The following is a 26,572-nucleotide window of genomic DNA, read 5'->3' on the forward strand; positions in this document are numbered from 1 at the left end:
TACTTTGCTTATTCACATATTCACTTACTATATCTTTACTCCTTCATATTGGTATGTAGGTATGCTAAAGGTTTGGTAATTTTCATTTTTATTGCAGTTGGGGACAAGGACATAACTGATGCACAGGCAACAATCCTTAGTCAGGCTGTTGGTCGCGTGAAGGAAGCTGTGACACGACTAGGCTCAGAACACAGGGAACTTCACTCCTCTGTGTCAAAAGTTGGGAAAGCCATTGATAAGGTATGTACAACAAGTAGTATGGTTAGTCGTCATTTCATGGTATGTTTTTATTAGGCCCCCCCTTTTTTTTTTTTTTTTTTTTTTTTTTTTTTTTTTAAATAGCCTAAAGTAGGTAGCAGATGGATGGCTACCTCAACCCTGGGAGGTACTGCCATGATAGTGAAGTGTGTTTAGCTACAAGCTTGGTAATTAGCCACATTATCTTTGCTTTCAGTTAGGAAACATTCTGCTACAAATACAATCACTTGATGATCCTTTTTAGTGGCTGCCCATGGAGTCACAAGCAGAGACTCCCACATTGTTAAAAATCTTACTAAAAATCTCAGATTTCTTTTTCCCAACAGTTCCAGCAGCTGCTGGGAAGTAAATTAGCTATTTTTTGGCACTTGGTTTAGCTTCTGGTTTATAGAAAACATTAGCTGTACCAGGGTTAACTCCAGTATGGGGTTTCCTTAAGAGGAAACATGGAGTCGGTTATCTTAGATTAGATTAGAAAACCACAGTTACTACCATTAAATCTGGCTTGCAGGCAGCTCCCTCAGGTTACAGTACCAGTTGTTTCGAGAAAGTTAAGGTACCTTTATTTTTTAACATATCCCTGACCAAGAACAATGTGTATTCAGGTACTGGTATCATACAGGCGGTCCTTGTTTTAAGTCAGGAATGGTTACAGTTAAACACAGCCAAATGGTTTTTTCCCCATAGAATTAGTATATAGCTATTGTTTATAGTATTGGAGGAACTTGCAAATCAGCTTTATAGATGGCAGTATAAGTTGAACAGGCGTTATTTTTCCATTTTTTGCAGTTTACTTTTGGATGTAAGGAAATTGCAGTATGATAAATGGTCTTATAGTTCATCCCATCAAACACTACTGGTACCTGTACTTAGTGGATTTCAGAAGACTTCTAACTTCCTCGCTATGTTGATGTCTTTAGTATATGGTTCTTCCTACCTTCAGATGATTATATTCAATCCTTGGAAAGCCTCGTATGATAAAGTGTGAAAAGTTGCTCTGACGTTGAAGAAAATCATGCAGAGATTGCAAAATTAAAACAAGAAAGACATCCTTAGGCTGAGGTGGTTAATCCAGTTGTCACATATTATTGAGTAATTTTTATGGTAATCTTATCACTATTGACATACTTACTACAGTGCAGTAGGCTATTATTTTTAGTTAACAGGGTATCTGATTGTATGTTACAACTTTTCAGAATTTCACAGCAGATTTTGGGTGCATAAGCAATGATTCAGTATTTTGTGGAGAAAAACAGCAGCTGGTGAATGAAGTAATTTGCCAACACTTCTTCAGAGAGGGACTCCTTGACATTGCTGAAGAGTTTATCGGTGTAAGTATTATTTCCTTATAATATTTGAGAGTGTAAGTTCTCTTTCTTTGTAATCTTTTAACTATTCCTGTGTTTGCTTATAATATGTGTACTGTGTAAGTCTTATCTCTTTTAATATATTTTGACTATGAAAAGAACATTTCCTTGTCATAATTCGACTAGACCTAAAAAAGTACAGTACCCTCTCGTCCAGCACGCGTTAGTCCAGCACGGTGAGCAATTAATTAGTATTATTTAATACGATTTAATTACTGCAACATGAGTGTGTTAGCATAACACGCGCAGAGCTCCGAGAAGTGGGCCAAATCCGCAGAGTTCACTCTAGCACGATCACCCCCGGTCCAACACGGCCATACTGGACATTCCCATGATGATGATAGCCAATGAAAAACTTCTGATCAAGTAGCCTTCCCCGCCCGCTATCGTGACGTGATCGTGATGCCGCCCAATTAAAAATGCTTCTGGTGTCACGTGATGTTTTGTTTACATTTCTCCCGCCACAGAGCCACTCAGTCGCATAATTGCATTGGAAGGTGCTTTTTTCTTGCTGCATTATCTGCCCTTTTTACTGCATTTTACCCTGCTCACGATGCCTAGGAAGCCTTCTGAGAACCCCAAGAAGCGTCAGCACCTCCCTCAGGCCACCAAGCTAGAAAGCATCGAGAGGAAGAAGAAAGGGGAGAGGAAAGTTGACATTGCCAAGGCCTACGACATGAATGAAGCCAACGTGATCATAATAAAAAACTTAAGACAAGATCCTGGCAGCCGAAGGCTATCACACGGCACTTCATACCAGGTTTGCCGAGGATACGATGGTAAATCGGAACGGTAACGTGGTAAAATTGCCGACGATACCACGGACATTTGGAATTCATCTGCCGAGGATACGATGGGGAAAACAGTGTGACCAAAACCCAGGCGACTCGGCAGAGAATGTATCGTACTACAGCATTGAACATTTAGCCTGACACTGCATACATATTAATATTTTAGAATAAATATCAATCGTTTTGAAACCCTTCTCATCGGCGTGCGTACCAGTTTATAAACAAAGTTGCTTCTCCTTATTCTCTACCGAGTCAGCGACAGCGATCACTTTCCACAGTCACGAGACGGGACTCTGGCAACAGTGTGAGAAGCATGCACTTTGCCGAGGATTAATGGACGAAGATAGTGATTCTGAGTGTGATTTCGAAGGATTTATGAGGGAGGTTTGATTTCGAAGGATTTATGAGGGAGGTTGAGGAGGAGCAACAGCCATTACCCGCTGGTGACGCCAGCAGCCATCCTCCGGGGACCCAGTAGGACTAACTACAGCCTTGGATACCACCTTCCATTTCCAGCAAGCTCACCAACACTATCCTAACAGGTTAGTTATCATTCATAGCACAGTACCATTTATTATAATTACAATAGTACCAATATATGTATAGGTATATGGTAGGTATTTAGGGTGACTTTTCCGAGGGTTGCTGACATAATTTATTTTTCCCCATAAGCTCTATTGTTAGTCCAGCACGTTTTTGGTCCAACACGTGACCCATGCATGACAATTTTACCGTGCTGGACGCGAGGGTACTGTATTACAGTACACCCTCATTATCGACGTTTTTTTTATTGACGGATTTGATTATCGACGGTTTTTTTGTCTCCTGGGAGTTAAATTATTATTATTAAAAAAATAAAAAAATAAAGAATTGTATTGGCACCTCCTAGCAAGTTTGCGCGCCATCCTGCCAGGTGTCTCTGGCTGCTTGCGGCATGTTCCCGCCGACCCAACAAACAACAGCATCAGTACACGTTTGTCTGTTGTTCTCATATCGTGTTCGGCCACATCTATCGTGCTTTCGCGATCATCAAGGCTCCGAAGCGTCCTTGTAACACTCCAACTGGAAATAAGGCAGCTAAGAGAGCAAGGAAAGTACTTACCTTGGAAGTAAAGAACGAAATATTACAAAAACTTAGAAGTGGAATGAGCTATGCAGCGGTTGGTCGCGAGTATGGCATGAATGAGTCCAGTGTTTATGGCATAAAATGGAGAGAAAAAGACATTAAAGATGCTCTGGCTTCGTGCACACCAGGATCGGCTAAAGTAACGATGCATGTGAGAGATGATGCCTTGGTGAAGGTGGAAAAGGCACTGAATATTTGGATTGAGGACTTAAACCGTCGACACGTGCCGCTAGACTCCCAGTTCATCAGAAACAAAGCAAAACAACTCTATGCTCGGTTTGCTGGTGAAAGCAGTGGTGTTGGTGAAGATAATGGTGATGAAAGTGAGGCAGGTGAAAATAGTGATGATGGTGAAAGTAATGACGATGGTGATAGGCCTAGTAATGTTGGTGCTTCTGCTCTAGGCAAAAGAAATTTGCAGCCAGCAAGGGCTGGTTCAAGAATTTTAAGAAAAGGTATGGCCTACATAACATTAGGATGACTGGTGTAGCAGCTTCAGCAGATCAGATAGCAGGAGAATCTTACCCACGTGACTTTGCTGAACTTATAAGGGAGAAAGGGTACAGGCATGAACAAGTGTTTAATGCGGACGAAACACGCCTGTGGTGGAAGAAAATGCCTAAAAGAACGTACATTTCGGAGGAGGAGAAAAGTGCGCCAGGCTTTAAAGCAGCAAAAGATCGTGTGTCTGTGCTGTTGTGTGGTAATTCAGAAGGACTTATGATAAAACCCATGCTCCTATATCATTTGTTATAATGTTAAAGACGAGTTGGATTTTTTGTCAATAAAGGATATTTCTTGCAAAAGTTAGGCAGAGATTAAATATGAAATATACGAGCATAAGGAGAGTTGAATTTTCCTAAAAGAAGATCCTAGCGAAAGCTAGGCTAAGATTCATCTTTGATAGCATAAACTGCCATACAGTCGTGAAAATTTAGGTCTGGGAGAAATGGAATATCAAGAATGAAAGGAAGCTCTTGAGAATGAAAGTAAATAGGAGAGCGTGGTCTCTCTGGTATGAGCTAGCAGCACCGGCGTGTGTTGTGAAGATCGGTGCGAACAGCTGATCTAACGTAACACTTGCCTCACACTCTCAGTTATTAGAACGTATGAATGACCACCACTGCTGCTTTCGTTTTTTTTTTTTTTACATACTCGGTTATGTAAACATATGGATGGCTACAACTGCTGGTTTCGCCTTTTATATTTAGATGGAGTGAGGTGTAAGTGGAGAGAGAAGTGATGATACAGTAGCCATTACAAGTTGAGGTCCAGTGTACGACCACTATGCATCAACATCAGAGATTATGCTATTTTTTCCATAATTCTTTACTTAATATAAGTAGTTTTATTATGATATTCAGTTTTTCAATTGCCTAACTAATTTATTTCTAAGAAACACTAAACCTAAACTGCATATTACATACGAGTGATTGAAGGGATACTAAAATATATAAATAAAGGGTACCTGACCAGACGAAAATCGGTATCGACGGTTTTAGGCATCGACGGGTATCTTAAGTACCTAACCCCCGTCGATAATGAGGGTGTACTGTATTTGTCCATTTGGCTAATTTAACCCATCCATATTTCTTCACAGTACATTATCCTGACTTTAATTTCTATTTTCATCACAGTTTTTGACTAAGTGCCTTTTCCTCAGTGACTGTGTAAGTTTTATTTTGAAGGTCAAAGTAGCATTTCTTTCTAATACTTTGAATTCTCAGTGTGGTCAGCGTTCGTATTGATTACACATTTCAGTGCTGTACACCACAGGGCTTAACGTGCTGTATGTGTTGCAGGAAACCGGGCTAGAACTACAGGAGGAGTCTCGTGAACCATTCTTTGAGTTAAACCGTATCCTAGCTGCTCTCAAAGCCAGAGACCTTGGGCCAGCACTCCAGTGGGCTCAGGACAACAGAGAGAAATTACGGGCACAGGTAAGAAATTAGGCCTGTCTGTTTTTGTGTGGTGCAGTTCTTTATTATTCCCATCAGCAGCATTGGGGCCCAGGGCTAAGCTATTTAGTCCAAACATTATAGGCAAGATTGACTGCTAGTTTTTTGCTATGTGGCTGTAGTGAGCAGTAATCCCAAGCCATCCCTTGGATGTATATCCTTATGGACTAGATCCATTTGGAGTGCCTTAACACACACACCAGACATCACAGGTAAAGAAATATTGTAGTAATCTGTATGGGGGAAAAAAAAAAAAAAAAACTGGTGCCTGTATGAAAAAAAAAGCACTGGTACCTAAAAAAAAAAAAAAAAAACTTTAACCCCCTAAAGTACGCAATTCGCTCAGCAGGTCTGTGCCTCCTGCCGCAAAACAGGGTCGATTTTTCGACTTTCACCATGGTAAAAAAAATTTTCTTCCACATATCAAGAGACTGAAAATGTATGTTTCAGCCAGATTGACCAAATAGTTATCGCACAATCGCCCGTCAAAGATGCAAAAGTTACCAATCCCCCATGAGCGAAAACAGAAAATGTACAGAAAATTCATTATTTACAGGAAATAATTATACATACATAACTAATGTCAATGTAAAGTATTCTCTAGGCATGAAATGTCAGTGTGGCATACGCCCATAGTAACAAAACAAGCCAGGTGAAAAGCGGAGGAGGAGTGTGTCTGGCTGGAGGGGGGAGGAGGAGGGAGGGATAGGGGAGGAGGGAGAGGAGAGAAGGGTTGCTATGCACACACACCGCTGTAGGGGGTATGTTGTGTTATGGTTGGTTGGGAGGGGACAATGTGGATATGACACAGTGGGGCTGGGGGAGGTAAAGTGATGGTGGTGGTGGTGGGGGGGTTCCTTCTCCCCCACCTTAAGGGGCCAGTCATGCCATACCACCCCAGACACTCTAGATGTCATTGGTCTGATCCCATATACGTCACCAAGGGGGCGGAGTTACCCTCCCCCAGTTTTTTGTGTGTCTTTATCAATTGTTCAGGATAGGCTGGCGTGTCAAATATATGCAAAAGCATGATCGTGCAGCATCGGTCTTGAGGGGTTAATATTCCAGACAACGTAAGCCTAGCCTTGGTCGTCTATACTACGCCCTGCAATGGTAATATGGGGCTGGTTGTTACCATATAATGTTACTTTTATTTTCAAGGCACCTGATGATATACAATCCTCCTAAATTGCGTGTTCATAAAGCACAGATTCGTAAATCGCGGCTAAGTGGCCATCAGACTGCCGGCAACCTTAAATCACTTAAGTCACGAAAATTGCGGACCTAGGCACCCAAGTGGGCCTTTTCCGAGGAGAACCGTAAACCGCGGCATTCAAACTGAAAATCACGACCCAACAACCAATCACCGGGCATCCCTGGGTGTAGAGGACAACGTACAGGCTGTTGTTCAGCTGGCTCGGAATCTGCTAGGCTGTGGTGAAGTGTCAGCTAGTGATATAATGGACGTGATTACTGAGAAGGTTGATGATGCTGAGGCTGTCGTGAAATCTGTTATAGAACACGATGAGCACTTGGAAAGGCAGACCAACCGTGAAGTGAGTGAAGTGAATGTGTAGGAACGTGGCGGGCCTTCTATGAAGGAGCTCAGTGATTTGCTTGTTTACGTAAACTTGGCCAAGGAAATTGTGAAATCCATTGAACGTGATGAGGAAAGGTGTAGTTAGAGTATTGGTTACCTAGAAAGAGCTGTGCATTTTTACAAGGACTTGCATAATCACAGAGTTAATGAGAGACATCAGGAACTCATCACCCACTATTTTGCCCGGGTAAGGGCAGAAGCTGAGCCTGAACCACAGCCTGTCCCTTCACACACTGAGGATTTGGATGACATAGCATCTGTCATCTCCGAGGCAGACTTTGAGGGCTTCCAGAGGGAGGCAGAGGAGCTGGAAATGGGAGAACAGCATAAGGGAACACCCCCACCTCATGCTGAGAAGTTCTAAGTTCTTCCCAACACCACCGCACTCCATTCTATCTATCTATTGCCAGACGCCATAATCCCGGAAGGGGTGGCCATTTGACTCTGAGTTATTTGTTTTACAGGGAGGGGCACTAACCTTCCGCCAACCCATTTGTTGACACGTAGGGAGCACGTACGGTTTGGGTATATGGTTACCACCCAGCGTTGTAAATGGTTTCTTGGCTTACAGGAAACCATTTGGCTTGTCGCTCAATGTAAAGCCACCTGTAATGGAAAGAAAAGCAATAAGAAGTGACAGGAAAGATGGGAGAAATAGGAAGAGAGGAGGGTAGGCACAGAGAAAGAATGATAAAGGCTAAGGAAGAAGTAGGCAGCGCTACATCAAGTGAGGGGATGATGGTCCACTCCATTCACTTAAGCAGTTTCGTCATAGGATGAAGGTGAGATCCCTTAACATTGCTTATTTCTATTTAATACATGCACTGAATAATCCTAAATTTGCATGTTTGTGTTTGATGGTGCCTAGATAGGTTTAGGTAGGGTGCTGTGGGGACGGGTTGACCAAAGTCCATACCCTGATTAATTTTTCACATAAGAGTTATTATTCATAAATCATGGAATTTGTAAATCACGGCAGTGGTCCAGACCCAAATTGCTGCGATTTATGAGGATTGCCTGTAGTTGGTAGAACACCCAGGCAGGAGTAATGGACTTGAGTGTGCCTGGGTTCAATTCTCAAGAAGTACCGGTAACTGAAGTTTGTCATTAATGTAGCTAATGCCATCAAGGGAGTGTAGGCTGGTTATCTACTTTTAAATATACTGGATGATAGTAGCTTGGCAGTGGGCCCCAACATCTCACACCGGTTAATATTGGACTTTCCAGTTAGGTCATACCGTAGATGCGGTATTCGAGTACTGTATTTAGTTAGTAATAGTGCTTTGATAATAAATGTAGAAAAGGGTAAAGTGATGGTTATCAAGAGAGAAGGTGACTCCCAGTGTGATGTTACAGTGAATGGAGAGAGACTAGAATTGGTGAGACCAATCATATACCTGGGTACAGTGATAGACAAGAGGATAAAATGTGCAAAAGAAGTGGAAAGTAGAGTGACACAAGGAAGGAATGTAGCTGGTGCTATGAAGGCCTTGATAAAAAACAGAGGCTTGAGTGTTACATCTGCACGAGGTTTACATGAAGGAGTGTTAGTGCCAACTTTAACATACGGATGTGAGACACTGGTGTGGCATGAAAATGAAAAATCAAGAGTAAGAGCAATGGAGTTGAGACTGCTGAAGAATGTATGTGGAGCACAGAGAGTGGATAGGATACGAAATAATATGATTCATGAAAGATACGGAATGAGGAGGTCTGTGAACACCAAAATCAGAGATAGTGTACTGAGATGGTTTGGTCATGTGGAGAGAATGGATAACAATAGAGTGGTGAAAAAGGTATATCTGAGTGAATTTGAAGGAGGGAGGAGGTGTGGTAGGCCAAGAAAATGGTGGAGGGATATGGTAGATGAGTGTGTGAGGAAGAGAGGTATGGAAGTTGGTGAGGCTAAGGGGTTGACAAAAGACTGAGCTGGCTCACTGAATTTTGTGTGGAGAATTGCATAACCAGGGATTTGGCACCCCTTTTTAACTGACAGCGTTTGGATTGACTCTGTCAAACAGGTATATGTGAAACTACAGAACGTGGTTAAATTTTTTTGGCCTGTCTGATGGAGCTGGGATTCCAGGGTCCTGAATGATGAGTGAATGGAAGTGTGGCCCATTGACTGGCGAACTTAGGCTGTCTGGACATTGCTGCTCCTCACCCAGCCCTAGGATGGGAAAGGAGGTCCGGATGATGATGATGATACAGGACAGGCATCCCTTATCTAATGATAGGGTTATGTTGCCAAGAAATGTCATTGTTTTTTGAACTGTTGTTAAGTAAACACGTTATAATATGGGTTGTATGGCGTTATATTGCCGGGCTGTTGGGGGATAATTTTTCCTAACCCCAAATTCAGAGTCACCGTAAATGAAATCCATAACCAGGTAAAACACCACCTACTGTGCTACTGTTGTGGACTGTTATATATGAATATCAGGCATAAAACATAAGAATCATAATATTTTTGCCTGTCTGAGTTATCATTAAAGCTAAACTAGAGGAATTGTTGACTAGAAAAAGATGTAAAAATTTAGAATTGTTAATATGTCACCTGAAATATTTAAGAATGGGATCCCTCAGTGGTATACTCACTTTTGCTAGATTTTTGCTTTAATGATACTGTAATTCAATGAATGTGTGGACAGGGGGCTGGAGCTAGCTCAGTAGCAAGGGCAAAGATTGGTTGGAAGAGCTCAGGGAGTTGTTGCCCCTCCTAATATTGAGTGGGCTCTCCCTTCATGTATATTCTTGATAGGCTCAAACATACAGAAATGAGAATGATTAGATGGAAGTGTAGTGCATCTTTGAATGACAGACCTGGGGGATTTAGAATTGCAAATGAAGAGTTGAGAGGATGGATGGGACTTGAATGTATTAATGCTGTGATGAGGAGTAGATTGAGATGGTTTGGGCTTGTGGAGAGAATGGAGAATAACCATTTAACGTGGAGGGTGAGAGGTGTGAGCATTGAGAGCAGAGTTCCAAGAGGCAGACTGAAATGGCTTGGGACGAGGTCATAGAGTGTGACATTAGGGATAAGGGACTGAATAGAAGGCTGCTAGAGATTGAGCAGCATGGAGAGCTGCCATCATGTGATCAAGACTGATGCATGCAAGCATGTTGGAGCCCTTATAATTGAATGAACAAATTTCTGTAGGTGTGCTGTTATAAGTTGCCTACTTTCATGCCCTCTATCTTTTTCTTTTCTGGATCCTGTTTCATTCCATCATATGATGGAATGAGATTCAGGTTAAAGGTGATGATACATTCTTTTATCAAGTTAACCTGTGTTAATGACATTTAGATGCTTACTGATAAGTATTTAGTTATTAATCTAGCAGATTATACAAAAGTTTTTGTTGATTGTTTGTGTTATTTATCACTTATTCCTACTCTCCTCATGGGGCAATGTAGGATTGGATGATGGGTGGATGGATTTATTTCTTATTTATTGCCCATTGAGAGAGTGGATGGTTGACTCTAATTGACCATGGAGCTATTACCAGGAGAGTGAAATACAGCTACAACATTGGTAATTAACCATACAGTCTTAGGTTGTGTCCACACCAAATGCTTGCTGGCATGGGCAGGAGTTTTGCATCACTGTAACCCATACAAGTGGCTCCACTGGGCATGGGTGGGTGTGGGCAAGAACTTTTATCTATAACCCATACAAGTGGCTCCACTGGGCACGGGTGGGTGTGGGCAAGAACTTTTATGGGTTAAGGTGACGCAGAACTTCTGCCCACTGCAGCAAGCATTTGGTATGGATACAACCTAAGGCAGGACTCTCATCCTGAAGTATAGAGTCACGGTCTTTGTTTAGAATCAAACATTGTTACAAATCTTGCTTCAAATCTTAGTACAACAGTTTTGAGAACTGTTGGGGAGTAGTTACCTGGTTTTGGCACTTGGTTTAGCTCCCAGTTAATAGATAGCATCAACTGTACCATGGGCTCCCAGCCTCCCACAGGATGGTATTATTATTGTTATTTTTCCCCCCATCCCAACAGAATAGCAGTTTGGAATTCAAGTTGCATCGTCTAGCCTACATTAACCTGATAAAGGAGGGACCCCAAAGTGTTCCCCAGGCCATTGAATATGCTCGTGTTCACTTCACTCCATTTGTTTACCAACATGAAAAAGGTATGGCATGAAATTTGCAAAGTTCCTGTTAGAAGTTGCCCCTCCCCCCCCTTTTCTCTCTCTTCAATGTAATGTTCATTTTTGCTATTAAGTCCAAAGTATGCCTGGTGGTGTAGTGGGTTAAGGCATTCCACACCTGGATGTCATTGTAAGGAGTTGCATCTTTTGGATGATTGGGGTTTATTGCCTACATAGTGTCATTTGGGTTTAAGTAATTGGTCCCCTTCATTACACATCTAGACTAAGTGGCCCAGCTCTGGGTTTCAACACTCTAGATAGGGCAACATAGGGGTGGATGATAGGTAGATAGAAGTTCACAATAAAGTATAGAATAGAACCTGGCATGAGAATTACATAGAAGGGTATGTCCCCTTAAGATGACGGAAGTTTTTTTTCATTTACTGTAATACTGCCAGGGGGAGGAGGCTAGTCATCTACATTTTAATGCATCAACTACAGTAGCTTAGCCTCAGATCCCTTCATTTTGATTGGATTAAAATGTGATTGGCTGTTGTTGTTTTTCTACATTATGTCACCATGTTTAATGCTCATTTCTGCTGTTAAACCCCTTCTCTGCCCTATCACCAACACAAAGCATGATTCACAAACATTGTCCAGTGCCCTGGCTATAATGCAGATCTCCACACCACAACACACTTATGATACTCAGCTCATGCACCATACTATCACAGCACACAGTCCTTCAGTATATTTTCAAATTGTCTCAGAGAGTGCCCAGTTGAAGTGACCGATTACTTGCAGTCCATTGGGTTAACCTTTGGTGAGCTGCAGATCTCATTTGAGGCACCATGAATATCTGCACGGACCAAGCTGCAAGCATAATAAAGTACAATATACCTTGGATATAAAACAGTGACTCAGAAGAGGAAAACTTCTTTACAAAGAATCAACGTGGGAGGGGCTAATTTCTAGATGAATTTGGAGTCACAAGAGCAACAGCCACTTAGTGCACTGTATATTACAGAAATTGGCTTGAAATGTATACAGTGAGTCCTTGTTAGAAATCAACTTTGTTATATTTAATTTTGCAGTTGCCAGTAAGTCTCTGGTAATTTACAGAAAATTTATCTTCAATCCAGTTAACAGTGGTATCTTTTGCATAAAATAATTTTGCTATCTTCAACTGATTTTATTTAGCCAAAGGTTTAGCATTCATTGACATATTTACAATAAAATTCCTTCTCAGAATTTAGTATCGTTGTCTTGTAGTGGCAAGAATTAAATGAAAAATATCATACTGTACCTCATCATATTGAAAGAGGTAAAGTTCCTGTGATACAAATAGAGGTGATTGACCAGTTTCCCCCAGTTTAAAGTATCAGTTATTTATTGATTTATTTATTTATAATATGGAACACATTCTTGATGTACAGTCAGAACTGCCTGTGTCTTATGTGCTTCCTTTCATTTCAAAAGTGCAATATTGGATGTGACGTATTTTATGTTTTCCTCTGAGGTATAGGCACCTTTTGACTGAAAGTTAGGTGTGGTGATAACTTCAGGTTCACTGATTGCATGGATAATGCCATCAGTGATAGTATGCTGGTGATCTACCCTTAAATGTTCTGGACTACGGTGGCCAATTCTCATGTCCCTACATCTTGAAGGGAGATGTCGTTTGTTGAACAGATAATTGATGGACAACCAGGGTAATTGAGTGGTACCATTCAGAGATGGCGTGAGAGGAAGAGGCAGACAGGCAGTGACGAGGGGAAATGAAATTCAAAGATTACCTGGAATTGGGTAGTGCAGAGTAATAACCATTGTCCTGCAGAGAACTGTCCCTGACTGTGGATGATGATGATGATGGTGATGATGATGACCATGGTACCCTTTAAATGGTACATTTTGAAGACTCAAAACTTTCACTGAAAAGAGCTTCCTCATTACCAGTGACAGGTAGTCATTGTCAGTCAACTGGCCATATGTAAACACTGTAGTCATACATTCATTCATTAGGGTGAATGGATTTTTATTTACATTGTCATTAGTTTGCATTTCATATAGGAGGACAACAGTACAGCACACCCTCATTTTATGATGAGGATGTGGATGGAAAAAGCTATCGCATAATGATTAATTGTATATTGAGTAAGTTATAACATTGGTTCATTGAGGATATATTGCCTACATAGTGTCATTTGGGTTTAAGTAATTGGTCCCCTTCATTACACATCTAGACTAAGTGGCCCAGCTCTGGGTTTCAACACTCTAGATAGGGCAACATAGGGGTGGATGATAGGTAGATAGAAGTTCACAATAAAGTATAGAATAGAACCTGGCATGAGAATTACATAGAAGGGTATGTCCCCTTAAGATGACGGAAGTTTTTTTTCATTTACTGTAATACTGCCAGGGGGAGGAGGCTAGTCATCTACATTTTAATGCATCAACTACAGTAGCTTAGCCTCAGATCCCTTCATTTTGATTGGATTAAAATGTGATTGGCTGTTGTTGTTTTTCTACATTATGTCACCATGTTTAATGCTCATTTCTGCTGTTAAACCCCTTCTCTGCCCTATCACCAACACAAAGCATGATTCACAAACATTGTCCAGTGCCCTGGCTATAATGCAGATCTCCACACCACAACACACTTATGATACTCAGCTCATGCACCATACTATCACAGCACACAGTCCTTCAGTATATTTTCAAATTGTCTCAGAGAGTGCCCAGTTGAAGTGACCGATTACTTGCAGTCCATTGGGTTAACCTTTGGTGAGCTGCAGATCTCATTTGAGGCACCATGAATATCTGCACGGACCAAGCTGCAAGCATAATAAAGTACAATATACCTTGGATATAAAACAGTGACTCAGAAGAGGAAAACTTCTTTACAAAGAATCAACGTGGGAGGGGCTAATTTCTAGATGAATTTGGAGTCACAAGAGCAACAGCCACTTAGTGCACTGTATATTACAGAAATTGGCTTGAAATGTATACAGTGAGTCCTTGTTAGAAATCAACTTTGTTATATTTAATTTTGCAGTTGCCAGTAAGTCTCTGGTAATTTACAGAAAATTTATCTTCAATCCAGTTAACAGTGGTATCTTTTGCATAAAATAATTTTGCTATCTTCAACTGATTTTATTTAGCCAAAGGTTTAGCATTCATTGACATATTTACAATAAAATTCCTTCTCAGAATTTAGTATCGTTGTCTGGCAATAGATAGATAGATAGATAGTCTTGTAGTGGCAAGAATTAAATGAAAAATATCATACTGTACCTCATCATATTGAAAGAGGTAAAGTTCCTGTGATACAAATAGAGGTGATTGACCAGTTTCCCCCAGTTTAAAGTATCAGTTATTTATTGATTTATTTATTTATAATATGGAACACATTCTTGATGTACAGTCAGAACTGCCTGTGTCTTATGTGCTTCCTTTCATTTCAAAAGTGCAATATTGGATGTGACGTATTTTATGTTTTCCTCTGAGGTATAGGCACCTTTTGACTGAAAGTTAGGTGTGGTGATAACTTCAGGTTCACTGATTGCATGGATAATGCCATCAGTGATAGTATGCTGGTGATCTACCCTTAAATGTTCTGGACTACGGTGGCCAAGTCTCATGTCCCTACATCTTGAAGGGAGATGTCGTTTGTTGAACAGATAATTGATGGACAACCAGGGTAACTGAGTGGTACCATTCAGAGATGGCGTGAGAGGAAGAGGCAGACAGGCAGTGACGAGGGGAAATGAAATTCAAAGATTACCTGGAATTGGGTAGTGCAGAGTAATAACCATTGTCCTGCAGAGAACTGTCCCTGACTGTGGATGATGATGATGATGGTGATGATGATGACCATGGTACCCTTTAAATGGTACATTTTGAAGACTCAAAACTTTCACTGAAAAGAGCTTCCTCATTACCAGTGACAGGTAGTCATTGTCAGTCAACTGGCCATATGTAAACACTGTAGTCATACATTCATTCATTAGGGTGAATGGATTTTTATTTACATTGTCATTAGTTTGCATTTCATATAGGAGGACAACAGTACAGCACACCCTCATTTTATGATGAGGATGTGGATGGAAAAAGCTATCGCATAATGATTAATTGTATATTGAGTAAGTTATAACATTGGTTCATTGAGGATATATTTTTGGTTAAGGGTCACCCACTCAACAAAGTCTAAAAACAAGTTTCCTGCTCACCTAAATGGTTAGTTATTTCACTTCACTGCACTTCACTTGCTGCATACTGTTCCACCAAAAATCAGTCTGGAAATTGGTTTCCAACTCACCTAGGCTGGCAGTTATATCACTTAACTGCATGCTAACATCACACTATTGTTCCATCACTGACACTAACACACCCAATTGTGGCTGAGTTCAGTGTCCATCTTTGAACAAATAGATGACCATAAGCTTGTGTGTTGGTGATTGTATAAGTGAAAATAGTGATTCTTAGTGACGAATGAGGCTTCGTATGGGATCATAATGGTCATATAAGTGAAAATGCGATTGCATATTGGAAGAAAGGTTCTTAACTTCTTAGTTTTTATGTAATTGATTAATTGGGTACTGGTTCATTGTAAAACCAGGGTCTATTGAAAATCATTTTTGGGTCACATTAACTTACGTACAAAGAACTATGGTGCTCAGTGGGAAATTTTCACAAATCAGTTAATGGACTTGCATTGATGGTGTTTTATTGGGTTGTCTGAACTAAGTAAGTCAACAATTGCATCATGTGCCTATGCTCCTCATGAGGCAACACTGGATTAGATGATGGATGGATGGCTGGTAAAAGCATGGGTTGCAAGTCTCAAGCCCGTAGTCATGTGGGTTTGGGTGTATTGTGACAAAAGGCATGGATGGTACATGTTGGAAAATGTACAGTAATCTATACTTTTGTTTCCTCTTCCACGGGTTGTGATACTGTTCTGACCATATATTTTTCTATTGAGTTTAGCTTCCAGTCCATAGAAAACAGCAGCTGTACAATGACCAGCTTCAATATGAATATTGTGTAAGAGGAAGCATGGTGTCTTATGAATTGATTGATTGATTCTTACCATTATTTGCAGTTATCCAGAGTCTGATGGGGTGCTTGCTGTATGTGAAGGGTGGCCTGGAGAATTCTCCGTATTCAGACTTACTGAGCCCCCACCAGTGGACTGAAATCTGTGATGTGTTCACCAGGGATGCCTGCTCACTCCTTGGCCTCTCAGTGGACAGTTCATTGGCAGTCTGGTAAACTCACTAGCCTTCCTGTTACCACTTTTTGCACCAGTAAAAATATTGTTTTGATTGGTTCTTAGTACAGTATATTTTACTTGATGGAAGGGTTCTAACCTTTTTTTTTCTGTGTCTAGTTAAAAGAGGAATATGTACAGCTCAGGCATGTATGTTAATTTATTAGGCTTGCTTAAAAGTCCCTGTGCTGTTCTTAAGGCCTATTCATTTTATTCATGGTTAATATGGTATTCTATTTTTTCACTTACAGCATTTTAAGATTGTTTATTACATTGATGCCAAGTAATTAAGAGGCTAATTATAATAGGTCTTTTGTTTTTTGCTTCTCTGTTTGTATATTTTCCTCTTACATGTCACACTTACACCAACTCCTCATTAGCATTGAAATTTGGGCAAAAATAATGATAGTACGGATTCTAATGGTGATGATATGGACCCATTTTTCTTTCAATAAATACAAGTCTGGACATTGGTACTCTTCACCCTGCCCTAGGGTGAGAAAGGAGGTCTGGATGATGATGATGATGATGAATTATCCACATTCCCATAGATCATTATTTGATTTCATTTAACAGTAATAAAGATGTGACATCAGTCCTCTTCTGCAGTGTAAATGCGGGTTGCACAGCTCTTCCAGTGCTGCTGAACATTAAGCAGGTGATGCAGCAGCGTGCTGTTCACAATATGTGGAACACAAAGGAGGAATTGCCTGTAAGTTACTTTCTTTATCACTGCTCTTGCAGATTTTGTATGGGATACAGTTGTGCTTGGAGGTGTATGGGACATGGGCTTGGGAGGGAAGTGACTCAAGGTTGTGACATATGGAGAGCTGCCATCAAGTGAAAAAACTTATACATGCAACTATGATCAGTGGTCTCTAAACATTTTAAATGTAAATGCAAGGGTAAAACTTGTTTATTTCTGTTTTTCATAGCCACTCAGTGGTGGAAAGGGCATATGCAAGTGGGAAAAGGAATAGTAGTCGTAGTAACCCCATTTTCATCTAAATGAGAACCCAGTAGCCTACAGGCTGAAGTTACATCTCCCCCTGCAGTCTACCATCCTCCTTTCAGGGGATAGGGAGGGAGTTGAGGGGCATTTGCATAACTTGCATAACCAGGGAATAGAGTCATCCAGCAGTGTCAGTGCCACTGCACAAAGGCACTGGGAGAAGGAATGATAGGTCAGAACAAAGATTGATGGATATGGTACTGTAAATAACTGTTTCACAGGAAGTATACTATGGTGTCTGGCATATAAATAAGTGTTTCATAGGAAGTTTAATAGCCATAGTTTTACATGGTTATGTTACGTGGAACTCACGGCCTTATATTTATGTGAAGGGAAATACTTGCCATGTAATTAATAATTTTTTTTTGATAGGTCATCCCCTATTGTGCATTCCTGTTTCCATTTGTAGATCCTGCTCACTCCTTGTATTTTGGGGGAACTGTATTCTGTTGATGATGATAATGGTGGCAGTGATGATGATGATGGTAATAGCCTATGTAATATGTATTAAGTGGAAAATGGAGTTATATGATGATAATATGACATTGATTACAAGAAGTCTTGATGATGATGTACCATATTTAGTGGGAAATGGGATTAAATGAAGAAGATGATGATGATATACCTGTATTTAGTGGAAAATATGATTAAAAAATAATGATGTAGTTTGTGGAAGGTAGGATTAGATGATGATGATGTATTTAGTCGAAAGTAGGATTAGATGATGATAAAGATTACACACACCTGGTCATCATTAGGAATTTTATGACCACATATTTAGCTATTTAGGAGGAAGAAATGTTAGATGATAATGTCAGTGATAATGTTGACCTAGTAGCAGTGACAGTAAGCTTTAAAACCACCAGATTGAGATAGACTTGGGCCCATCATCCCGGTACCACTCCATCTTTGCCTGTCCTATCCTGCGGCAACAATCGACGGAGACCAACCCTCCCATGCGACTCATATGCGGCCACGTCATCTCACGTGATGCTCTAAACAAACTCACCACCAGTGCAAAGTGAGTCTTACATTTCAGCACTTTGGTTATAGATGTAGTAGCCATCACGTGGCATTATGTTAAATTATGCACTGATCCTTTGGTTATCGCACGTACTGTAATTGATAATGAACACAGCTCTCGATAATGGAATGGCACTGTAACAAATTCATGTAACCTATGGGAATTATTTTAATTGGTACTAGACACCCCAAGTACATGCCCAGGTGTTTCATTTCATGACAATTTAGGCTCACAGAAAACACACATACCTTTGTGGTGGTTACCAGAAACACACATGGACATGATTAGGTTAATAGAAAATGATGAGAAGGGCACAGTGAGGAAGAAACATGTAGCATAGAGAGACTTGAGATGGGCTTGAGATAAAGGGTTCTGAGGCTAGAGGGTGGAGAGTTAGTGGTCTCCACCATGTGGGATTAAACTCCTCAAGTAGGACCTCATCTTTGAATTCCTCAAAACCATTCAAAAACCACAGACCTTCTTCATCATTGTAGGTAGAAACCAACTTGCTCTCGTGTTTGAACTCGATTCTTCTGAATTCTCTGCACTCTGGCTTCGGCTTTCCTGTCACTGTCTGACTAAATATATCTGCGCTGTTTACTTATCCCCTAATTTTACTATCAAAAATTCTTCGACTATCTTACTTCTACGATGGAACACATTCTATCCATTTATCCTTTCTCTGAAATCTCCAAAAACTCTATCCTAGGAGATTTCATTGTTCACCACCACCTTTGGCTCTCCTCTCCTTTCACTGATCCACCTGGTGAAGAAGCCTACACCTTTTCTATCCTTAATGACCTAGAGCAGTTTGTACAGCACCCTAGCCGTATCCCTGACCACCTTGGAGAGAGCTCCAACATACTTGACCTCTTCCTTACAACTAATCGTTCTGCTTACACTGTTATTCTTTTCCCTCCTTTGGGCTCCTCCAATCACAACCTTATCTCCTTAACCTGTCCTATCGCTCTGGTACGGTCTGCGGACCCTCCAAAGAAACGTCATCTGTGGCACTTTGGAGCTGCAGACTGGGAGGCCCTCAGGCTGTACTTCTCTGATTTTCCCTGGAATGATTACTGCTTATATGGCCGGGAGCCATCTGGGTGCACCTTGCGCATTACGGAGGTTATTCTCTCGGGCATGGAAGCATACATTCCTTTCTTATATCCTTTGACTAATGCAAGAAAGCCTATGTTTAATCACACTTGTTCTAATGCTGTCCGCAACAAGGAGAGGGCCTATAAAAGGTACCGGAGCCAACCCACCCCTGAATCACATCTTTTATATGTTTCTGCCCGAAATCGTGCTAAGCCTGTTCTTCGCTCTGCTAAAAATAATTTTATCCGTACTAAATGCTCTCAACTCTCGAACTCGAATTCTTCCCGCTCCTTCTGACACCTTGCCAAAAACCTTTCTAACAACTTTACCTCATCATCCTTCCCTCCTCTTCTCTACTGTGATGGCTCTGTAGCTATTTCTTCTACTGATAAAGCAGATCTCTTTGCTCAGACTTTCTCCTCCAATTCCACCTTAGACGATTCCGGTGCTGTTCCTCCCTTATTTCCCCCCTCTTACTTCCTCATGGCTGACATGAAAATTTCTTCAGGTGATGTATTTTCTGCCATCACAGGTCTCAATACTAATAAGGCATATGGGCCTGATAGAGTCCCTCCTGTTGTTCTCAAGAACTGTGCTTCTGTGCTTACACCCTGCCTAGGCAAACTCTTTCGCCTTTGTCTGTCAACTTGTACCTTTCCTTCTTGCTGAAAGTTTGCTTTCATTCAGCCAGTCCCAAAGAAGGGTGACCATTCCTAACCCTCTAACTATCGTCCAATTGCTTTAACATCCTGTATCTCAATAGTTTTCAAGTCAATTCGTAATAGAAAAATTTTAAAGCATCTTTCCTATCACAACCTTCTTTCTGATCGTCAGTATGGGTTCCGTCAGGGACGCATCACTGGCGATCTTCTCACCTACCTTTCAGATTCCTGGTCATCCTCCTTTTGGGACTTTGGCAAAGCTTTGCCACTGCACTTGACATCTCAAAGGCTTTCAATCGAGTCTGGCATAAATCTTTAATTTCTAAACTGCCTCATGGTTTCCATCCTTGTATCTGTGCCTTCATCTATAGCTCCTTTTCTGGTCGTTCAATAGCTGCTGTTGTAGACGGCCACCGTTCTTCTCCTAGATCTATCAACAGTGGTGTTCCTCAGGGCTCTGTCCTATCACCAACTCGCTTCCTCTTATTCATCAATGACCTTCTAAGCTGTACATCTAACCCTATCCAGTCATACACTGATGACTCCACCCTTCATCTTTCCGTTGGGTTCCTGCAACGTCCATCTCAACAGTTACTTCAACAAACAAGGGATGAGGCTATGGCACACCTGTCTGACTTGGCTCGTATCTTCGACAGGAGTAAAAATAATCTGGTTGTTTTTAATGTATCAAAGACTCAGTTCTTACACCTATCAACCCGACAAAATCTTCCACAGGCATACCCACTAATGTTTAATAATATTCAGCTTAATCCTGCATCCTCCTTGAACATGCTTGGGGTTTCATTTACTCGGGACTTATCTTGGAAAGATCATATTACATCTCTTGTAAAATCTGCTTCCAAGAGATTAGGTGTGCTAAGCCGACTCTGTTCTTTCTTTACCCCTGCACAATTGTTGACTCTATACACGGGTTTTATCCGCCCGTGTGGAGTACAACTCTCATGCGTAGGGAGGTTCCCCACATACAGCTCTTCTCAATAGGGTGGAGTCAAAGGCTTTTCGTCTCATTAACTCTCCTCCACTTACTGACTCCCTTCAACCTCTGTCTCTTCGCCGCACTGTTGCATCTTTATCTCTTTTCTATTGCTGCTTCAATGGTCACTGTTCCTTTGAACTGTCTGCATGTATTCCTCCACCTCTACGACGGGTGCGTAGCACCCGTCTAGTAGCAAATTCTCATCCCTTTTCTGTCCAGCTCTCTAATGCAAGAGTTAACTGTTACTCCCAGTCCTTCATTTATGCAACAGGTCAACTCTGGAACTGTCTTCCTCTGTCTGTATTTCCTGCTTCCTATGATCTCCAGTCTTTCAAATGCAGTGTGTCCAGGCATCTCGAAATGATTGGATCTTGAATTTGGCTCTGTTTTGTAATTTGTTTTTATCTTGGAGGGAACAGTTATTGTGGGCTCATGGCCTTTGGTTCCTTTCTCCTCACATTAAAAAAAAAAAAAAAAAAAAAAAAAAACTAAGGTGCACAATAACAATGTTTTTGAACCAAAAAATGTTCTATAATGGCTAGAGTGCAGATTTTTACCTGGCATCGATAATGAAACCTGCTGTAACCAAGTGCACTATAACCAAGGCATTGCTGTATAATTTCTTTTATCTGATGTGGTGTATAGCACATTTGTTCTATAATCTAACCAAGATCCCTGATCTCTTTCAGCATATTTATGGCCAAGTGTAGTCAGTATAGAGTTGATTATCTAGTAACCAAGAACACTACAGTAATCACACACACATCTGAACAAATTTGGTCAAAGGAGGGTTGGATAATGCAAAAAATTCTGATAATGACGAATATAGTACTGTATCTTAGGCATATATTTGTCTGTACAGCAAAAGTGTATTACATTACTCACCAGTTTACAAGCCTGCCTCCTCAATCTCATTCTCACTGTCGTTGTCACTCATGGGTATTGTGGGTGGATGAGGTGCTGTTGAGGTGGATGGTTGGCTGCATGATTGGCATTTATTATTTATTTTCATTCATTCATTCATCACCTAATCCTGTGTTGCTCCATGAGGAACGAAGGAGCCTGGGGCGAGGTAAGTTGGTCCTGACATTTAAGATGAGTGACCGGCCAGACTCATCCCAGTGGCATTATGTGAGCAGTTATCCCCAACCACCCCTTGGATATTAACCTGTCCAGGCTCAATCCAATTAGACCACCTTAATTACCCACTAAACCACCAGGTGCTGTAATCTGGTTATATGGTTACCACCCAGCATTGTAAATGGTTTCCTGGTGTACAGGAAACCATTTAGCATGTCACTCTGTGTAAAGACCATAAGGCAGCACTACATTAACTGGGTGGATGATGGGCACCCCTGCCTACCACAATCAAGTTTTGTTAATTATTCAATTTGGAGGTTCGGTAAATGTCGAGGTTTGTATAATGCAAGATCGGATACGCCTGTGAATACTATATTTTCTACCCCATAACTAAGGCTGACTGAAGTTCATGTTGCATCAACCTAGTATTCAATTTGTAGGAATGGCCCAGTTCCATAAGGAAAAAAAAAAGGTTTATTCTCGGAAACCAGTCTTTCCATGTACAAACAAATCGCACTACACGCGCTTGTCACTGCTTGAGAGATTAATACCATATTGTATGTACTGAAACATACTAGGGCGATCTCATGCAGCAGGACTGGTGTGGTAGTTTTAGCAGGAATGTTTTGTATGACACATGGTAGGAGTTGTGGAAGATCAAGTAATCTGAGGGCTTTGAAATCAGCAGGCTACTCTTCTGCAACTTAATAATCACTTTGTATATGATATTTATAACTAGCTCTCATAATGTTAAGGATAATATACCTATGATGAAACTGGATTATTGTAGCTGATATTATTACAGAACTCATTCAGCATGGTACTCCAGAGGTGACAAGTACTGTACAGTAGCTGTGCAGTATTCTGTTTTGGGGATCAGCACATAGCTAGTACACCGCACATATAGCTCAGGAATACTGATTAATTTAATGGGTACAGTATACCATCACAGTCACTCTTGAGAGTGATTATTTAAATGGAACTGCATAATGTTAAGGGAAGCAGGTAAGAATCAGATTTCACAGTGGATGCATTTTCAGCCACTTTATTTTTTTCATCATTGCTTAAAGTAGGAGGTAATTGCTTACCATACATTGTTCATGCCCTGTAGCCACTTTAGTTCCATGTACAGTAGGCATCAAGGTCCTGTCGCTTCTTCTGCTTTTCTTTCCATGGACTTTAAATATCAGTGTGTTGAATCCATATTAACTGACACTGATAATTTTATTTGGTCAAAGATCAATGTCATTAGTGTGTTTTTACAGATTCACTACACTGATTTCTGAAGTCCATGGGGAGAGATGCAGGAGAGGCAACAGGACTTTAGATGCCGATTGTATATTTGTGAACTACAGTTTTTGCTCACTGTCTACCTCTGCCCCTAGCCAGAACAGCTGTAACAAAGCAAAAACCTGTTGTCCAGCATGAAGGAGGTGGTTTTAGGCTTTGCTTGATTACATAAGGAACAGCTTACTGTGGCACTGTTACTCATGAGGTCTAGAAAAGATTTGAATCACCAACAACAGATCTTTGCTCAGTGTGAATACCTGGCCATGCCTGCCTTCTAACCAAAGGTACTAGGTAGAGGTGAACAGAAACTCTGGCTCATGACTGTGTCCATGGATAAGATGCATTCAGGTTGTCTATCACTGGATTAGGATGATGATGATGATGAGTCTAACAAATATTTTGTACTCTTTCACCAGATTGAAATGTCCATACTGTCCAGTTGAGCAGAACCCAGCAGATGCTGTTCAGATCTTCTTTTAATCATCACTATGTATATTAAGCCATTCGAATCAGTATTGCACTTCCACTCAAAAATGCACATTTTCAAGTGTAGTTTTCTTAGCAGAAAACTTAAGATATTTGATATTTGATCAGTCATCTCCACTTCGTCAGTGTGTGTGTTCTGAGTTGAGGTTTTGTACCCTAGTACTGTATACCTGTACTGTAGTTAGGGAAAAGTAGTATAGATATGTTACCACTATTGCTAGGGTCTTCTTCATGATCTGTCAATGGCACTTTCAAGCTGGTGATGTATTTTTCATTTCATTCTTGCTCTCGTAAGACACTTCATGTGTAAATTATGTTACTCTTTAAACCAGAGGGATTAGATGTAGCCTTAACTAACCCCCACTCTAGCCACTGTAGATCCTTCTGGGTGAATTAAAGGTCCGAAGATAACAAGAATGTACCGAAAAAATATATCATCATTTTGAAGGGGTTAATGTGAGAATGTGTTTTATCTGTCTCTTAAGGTCAAGGATGTCTTTCAAATTTTATTCGTGTGCCTAGTTGTTGGAATGGCCCATTAGAGTGGTAGCCTTGCCCGGGTTCAATCCTGGAGGTACAGTTGATGGCATTTTGATTACTGTATGTAATACCACCAAGGGAAGTAGACTGGTCATCTGCCCGTAAATGTACTGGACTACAGTAGCCTAGCTTTGGGCTTCTACACTTTGACATGGGTCGATAGACTTACTAATATTTCCCTCACCCCCCTTCCACATCTATACTTGTGCATGAAGCAAGGAATGAGCCCTCCAGTGAAAGAAAGTGATGCTCCTCAGCTCTGTAGATCACTTGCCCTTCAGGACCCATAAAACACAGTTTGAATACATGTAGGACTGGCCACCAATGTTGTGCATGTGGAAACTAGCCAGTACAACATAAACACATATATGTACCACCTGTCAATTTTATTTAGCTTCCAGGACAGCCTTAATGGAGGAATTTTAAATCCAGTGACGTCCATTTTTACTCTTGCTGCCATCAGATGATTTTATTTAAATTAATAAAGACCTCTCATATTGAAGAGGTTTATTGAGGCCATAATAAAGCCCTCCTGTTCAAAAAGTCCATCCTAGGCTGAATAGAATTATCAGGTGATGACAAGAATAAAAAGAAAAAGACATCTATGCGTTTAGTGAGTTAATGGAGGTTTTTCCTAACCATTGAATGCAAGATGTTTCCCCAAACTTTAGCTAAATTGTCTGGAGGAAGCAAGAATATTTTATGATAACAATAGCATGCTCAGGTTGAAGGGGTGAGCCTCAGTCAGTTATATGTTTTATTTCATTCATACAGCCCCCAGATGATTTTATTCAATGTAGACAAAAGTGTTCCCATTGGAGGGGTTAAATACAGTCATCATTAACTACTTCACTGCAAGAGGTTCCCACAGCTGAATGAGACCATTTAGAGGTGGCAAGGATAAATTTCACTCTGTAGCATGCTATTGGTGCTACAATAACATGCAGTATTAGAAAAAAATACTGCAAGGTATATGAATGAGGGTGGATGTGTTGAAGAGAGGGCACCCTTATGATAGTGGCACAATGACAGTGATTCATTTGTGGGCAACCCTTCTGGGATTAAGGCTTCTGACTGTAGACAGATAGCTGGCTAGGTAAGTTTCAGATGTAGTTGAGGATGAGGGTAAATGGTGTTTATTTATTTATTTGTTTATTTTTTTAATGTCTTTAGACTCTGCACTCCAGATGATGTGATTTTTATTTTATTCCTGCTGTTTACCTCTAGACAATTTTATTCAGCCTAAGTCCTGTCTTGCCGAATGGGATAATGGAGGCTTTAATCTAACCCATCTAGTTCAAAAAATCTCATTCTAAGTTGAAAAAAATTGGTGGTATCAAGAATAAAATCAAAAGTGCATCACTACACTTGGATTTAAGCTAAAAAAAAAAAAAAAAGCGTAAAACAACTGATGTTTAACAGGAATACAGATGTAGCAAGAGGCCATTACACTGACTCTCTAATGTAGTTAAGGATGTGGATGAATAGTGAGTAATTCATTTTTTAACATAAAACAAGTTCTCAGAGTTTACTAATAATGTCTTGAGTCCCATAGATGTTTAACAGGACTTTAGATCATAGCTAGAGGCCATAATGATAACAACTCATATCCACATAATCTCGTGCAGTAGGTCCATGTAATGAATAATTCTTTAAGTAGTATACAGTAAACTCTCAATTATCTGACGTAATTCAGCCAAGCCCTACGCCGGCAAAGCAAATCGCTGTATATTGCAAAGTACCCCCATCGGCTTAGTATTTGACGACAAGCCAGATATAGTGTTACTGTCTGTCATGGACCTCTATCCTTAAAACACTCCCATGAGTAAAAGATGAAAATTAAGCATAAAATACATTAGCATAATGATACAGTACAGTAGTACAGTAACACAGCACCCATA

At 40.6% G+C, this 26,572-nt stretch overlaps 1 protein-coding gene across 1 annotated transcript in view; it reads left to right on the plus strand.

The window, feature by feature from the left end:
* Positions 1–24,180, plus strand: part of LOC145418748 (E3 ubiquitin-protein ligase RMND5A-like) — a 33,093-nt gene extending 8,913 nt beyond the window's left edge. The window contains exons 2-9 of the mRNA XM_080287083.1: positions 98–240; positions 1,455–1,589; positions 5,345–5,482; positions 11,120–11,252; positions 16,315–16,480; positions 17,092–17,194; positions 18,361–18,515; positions 24,062–24,180. Coding sequence (XP_080143209.1) covers positions 98–240; positions 1,455–1,589; positions 5,345–5,482; positions 11,120–11,252; positions 16,315–16,480; positions 17,092–17,194; positions 18,361–18,515; positions 24,062–24,125 — 1,037 coding nt within the window. The 3' untranslated portion in view covers positions 24,126–24,180. The remainder of the gene's footprint in view (positions 1–97; positions 241–1,454; positions 1,590–5,344; positions 5,483–11,119; positions 11,253–16,314; positions 16,481–17,091; positions 17,195–18,360; positions 18,516–24,061) is intronic.
* The last annotated feature ends 2,392 nt before the right edge of the window (positions 24,181–26,572 follow it).

This window comes from Coenobita brevimanus, chromosome 116, assembly GCF_032717465.1.
Source record: "Coenobita brevimanus isolate Jiangsu-jjx chromosome 116, ASM3271746v2, whole genome shotgun sequence".
Taxonomy (NCBI): Eukaryota; Metazoa; Arthropoda; class Malacostraca; order Decapoda; family Coenobitidae; genus Coenobita; species Coenobita brevimanus.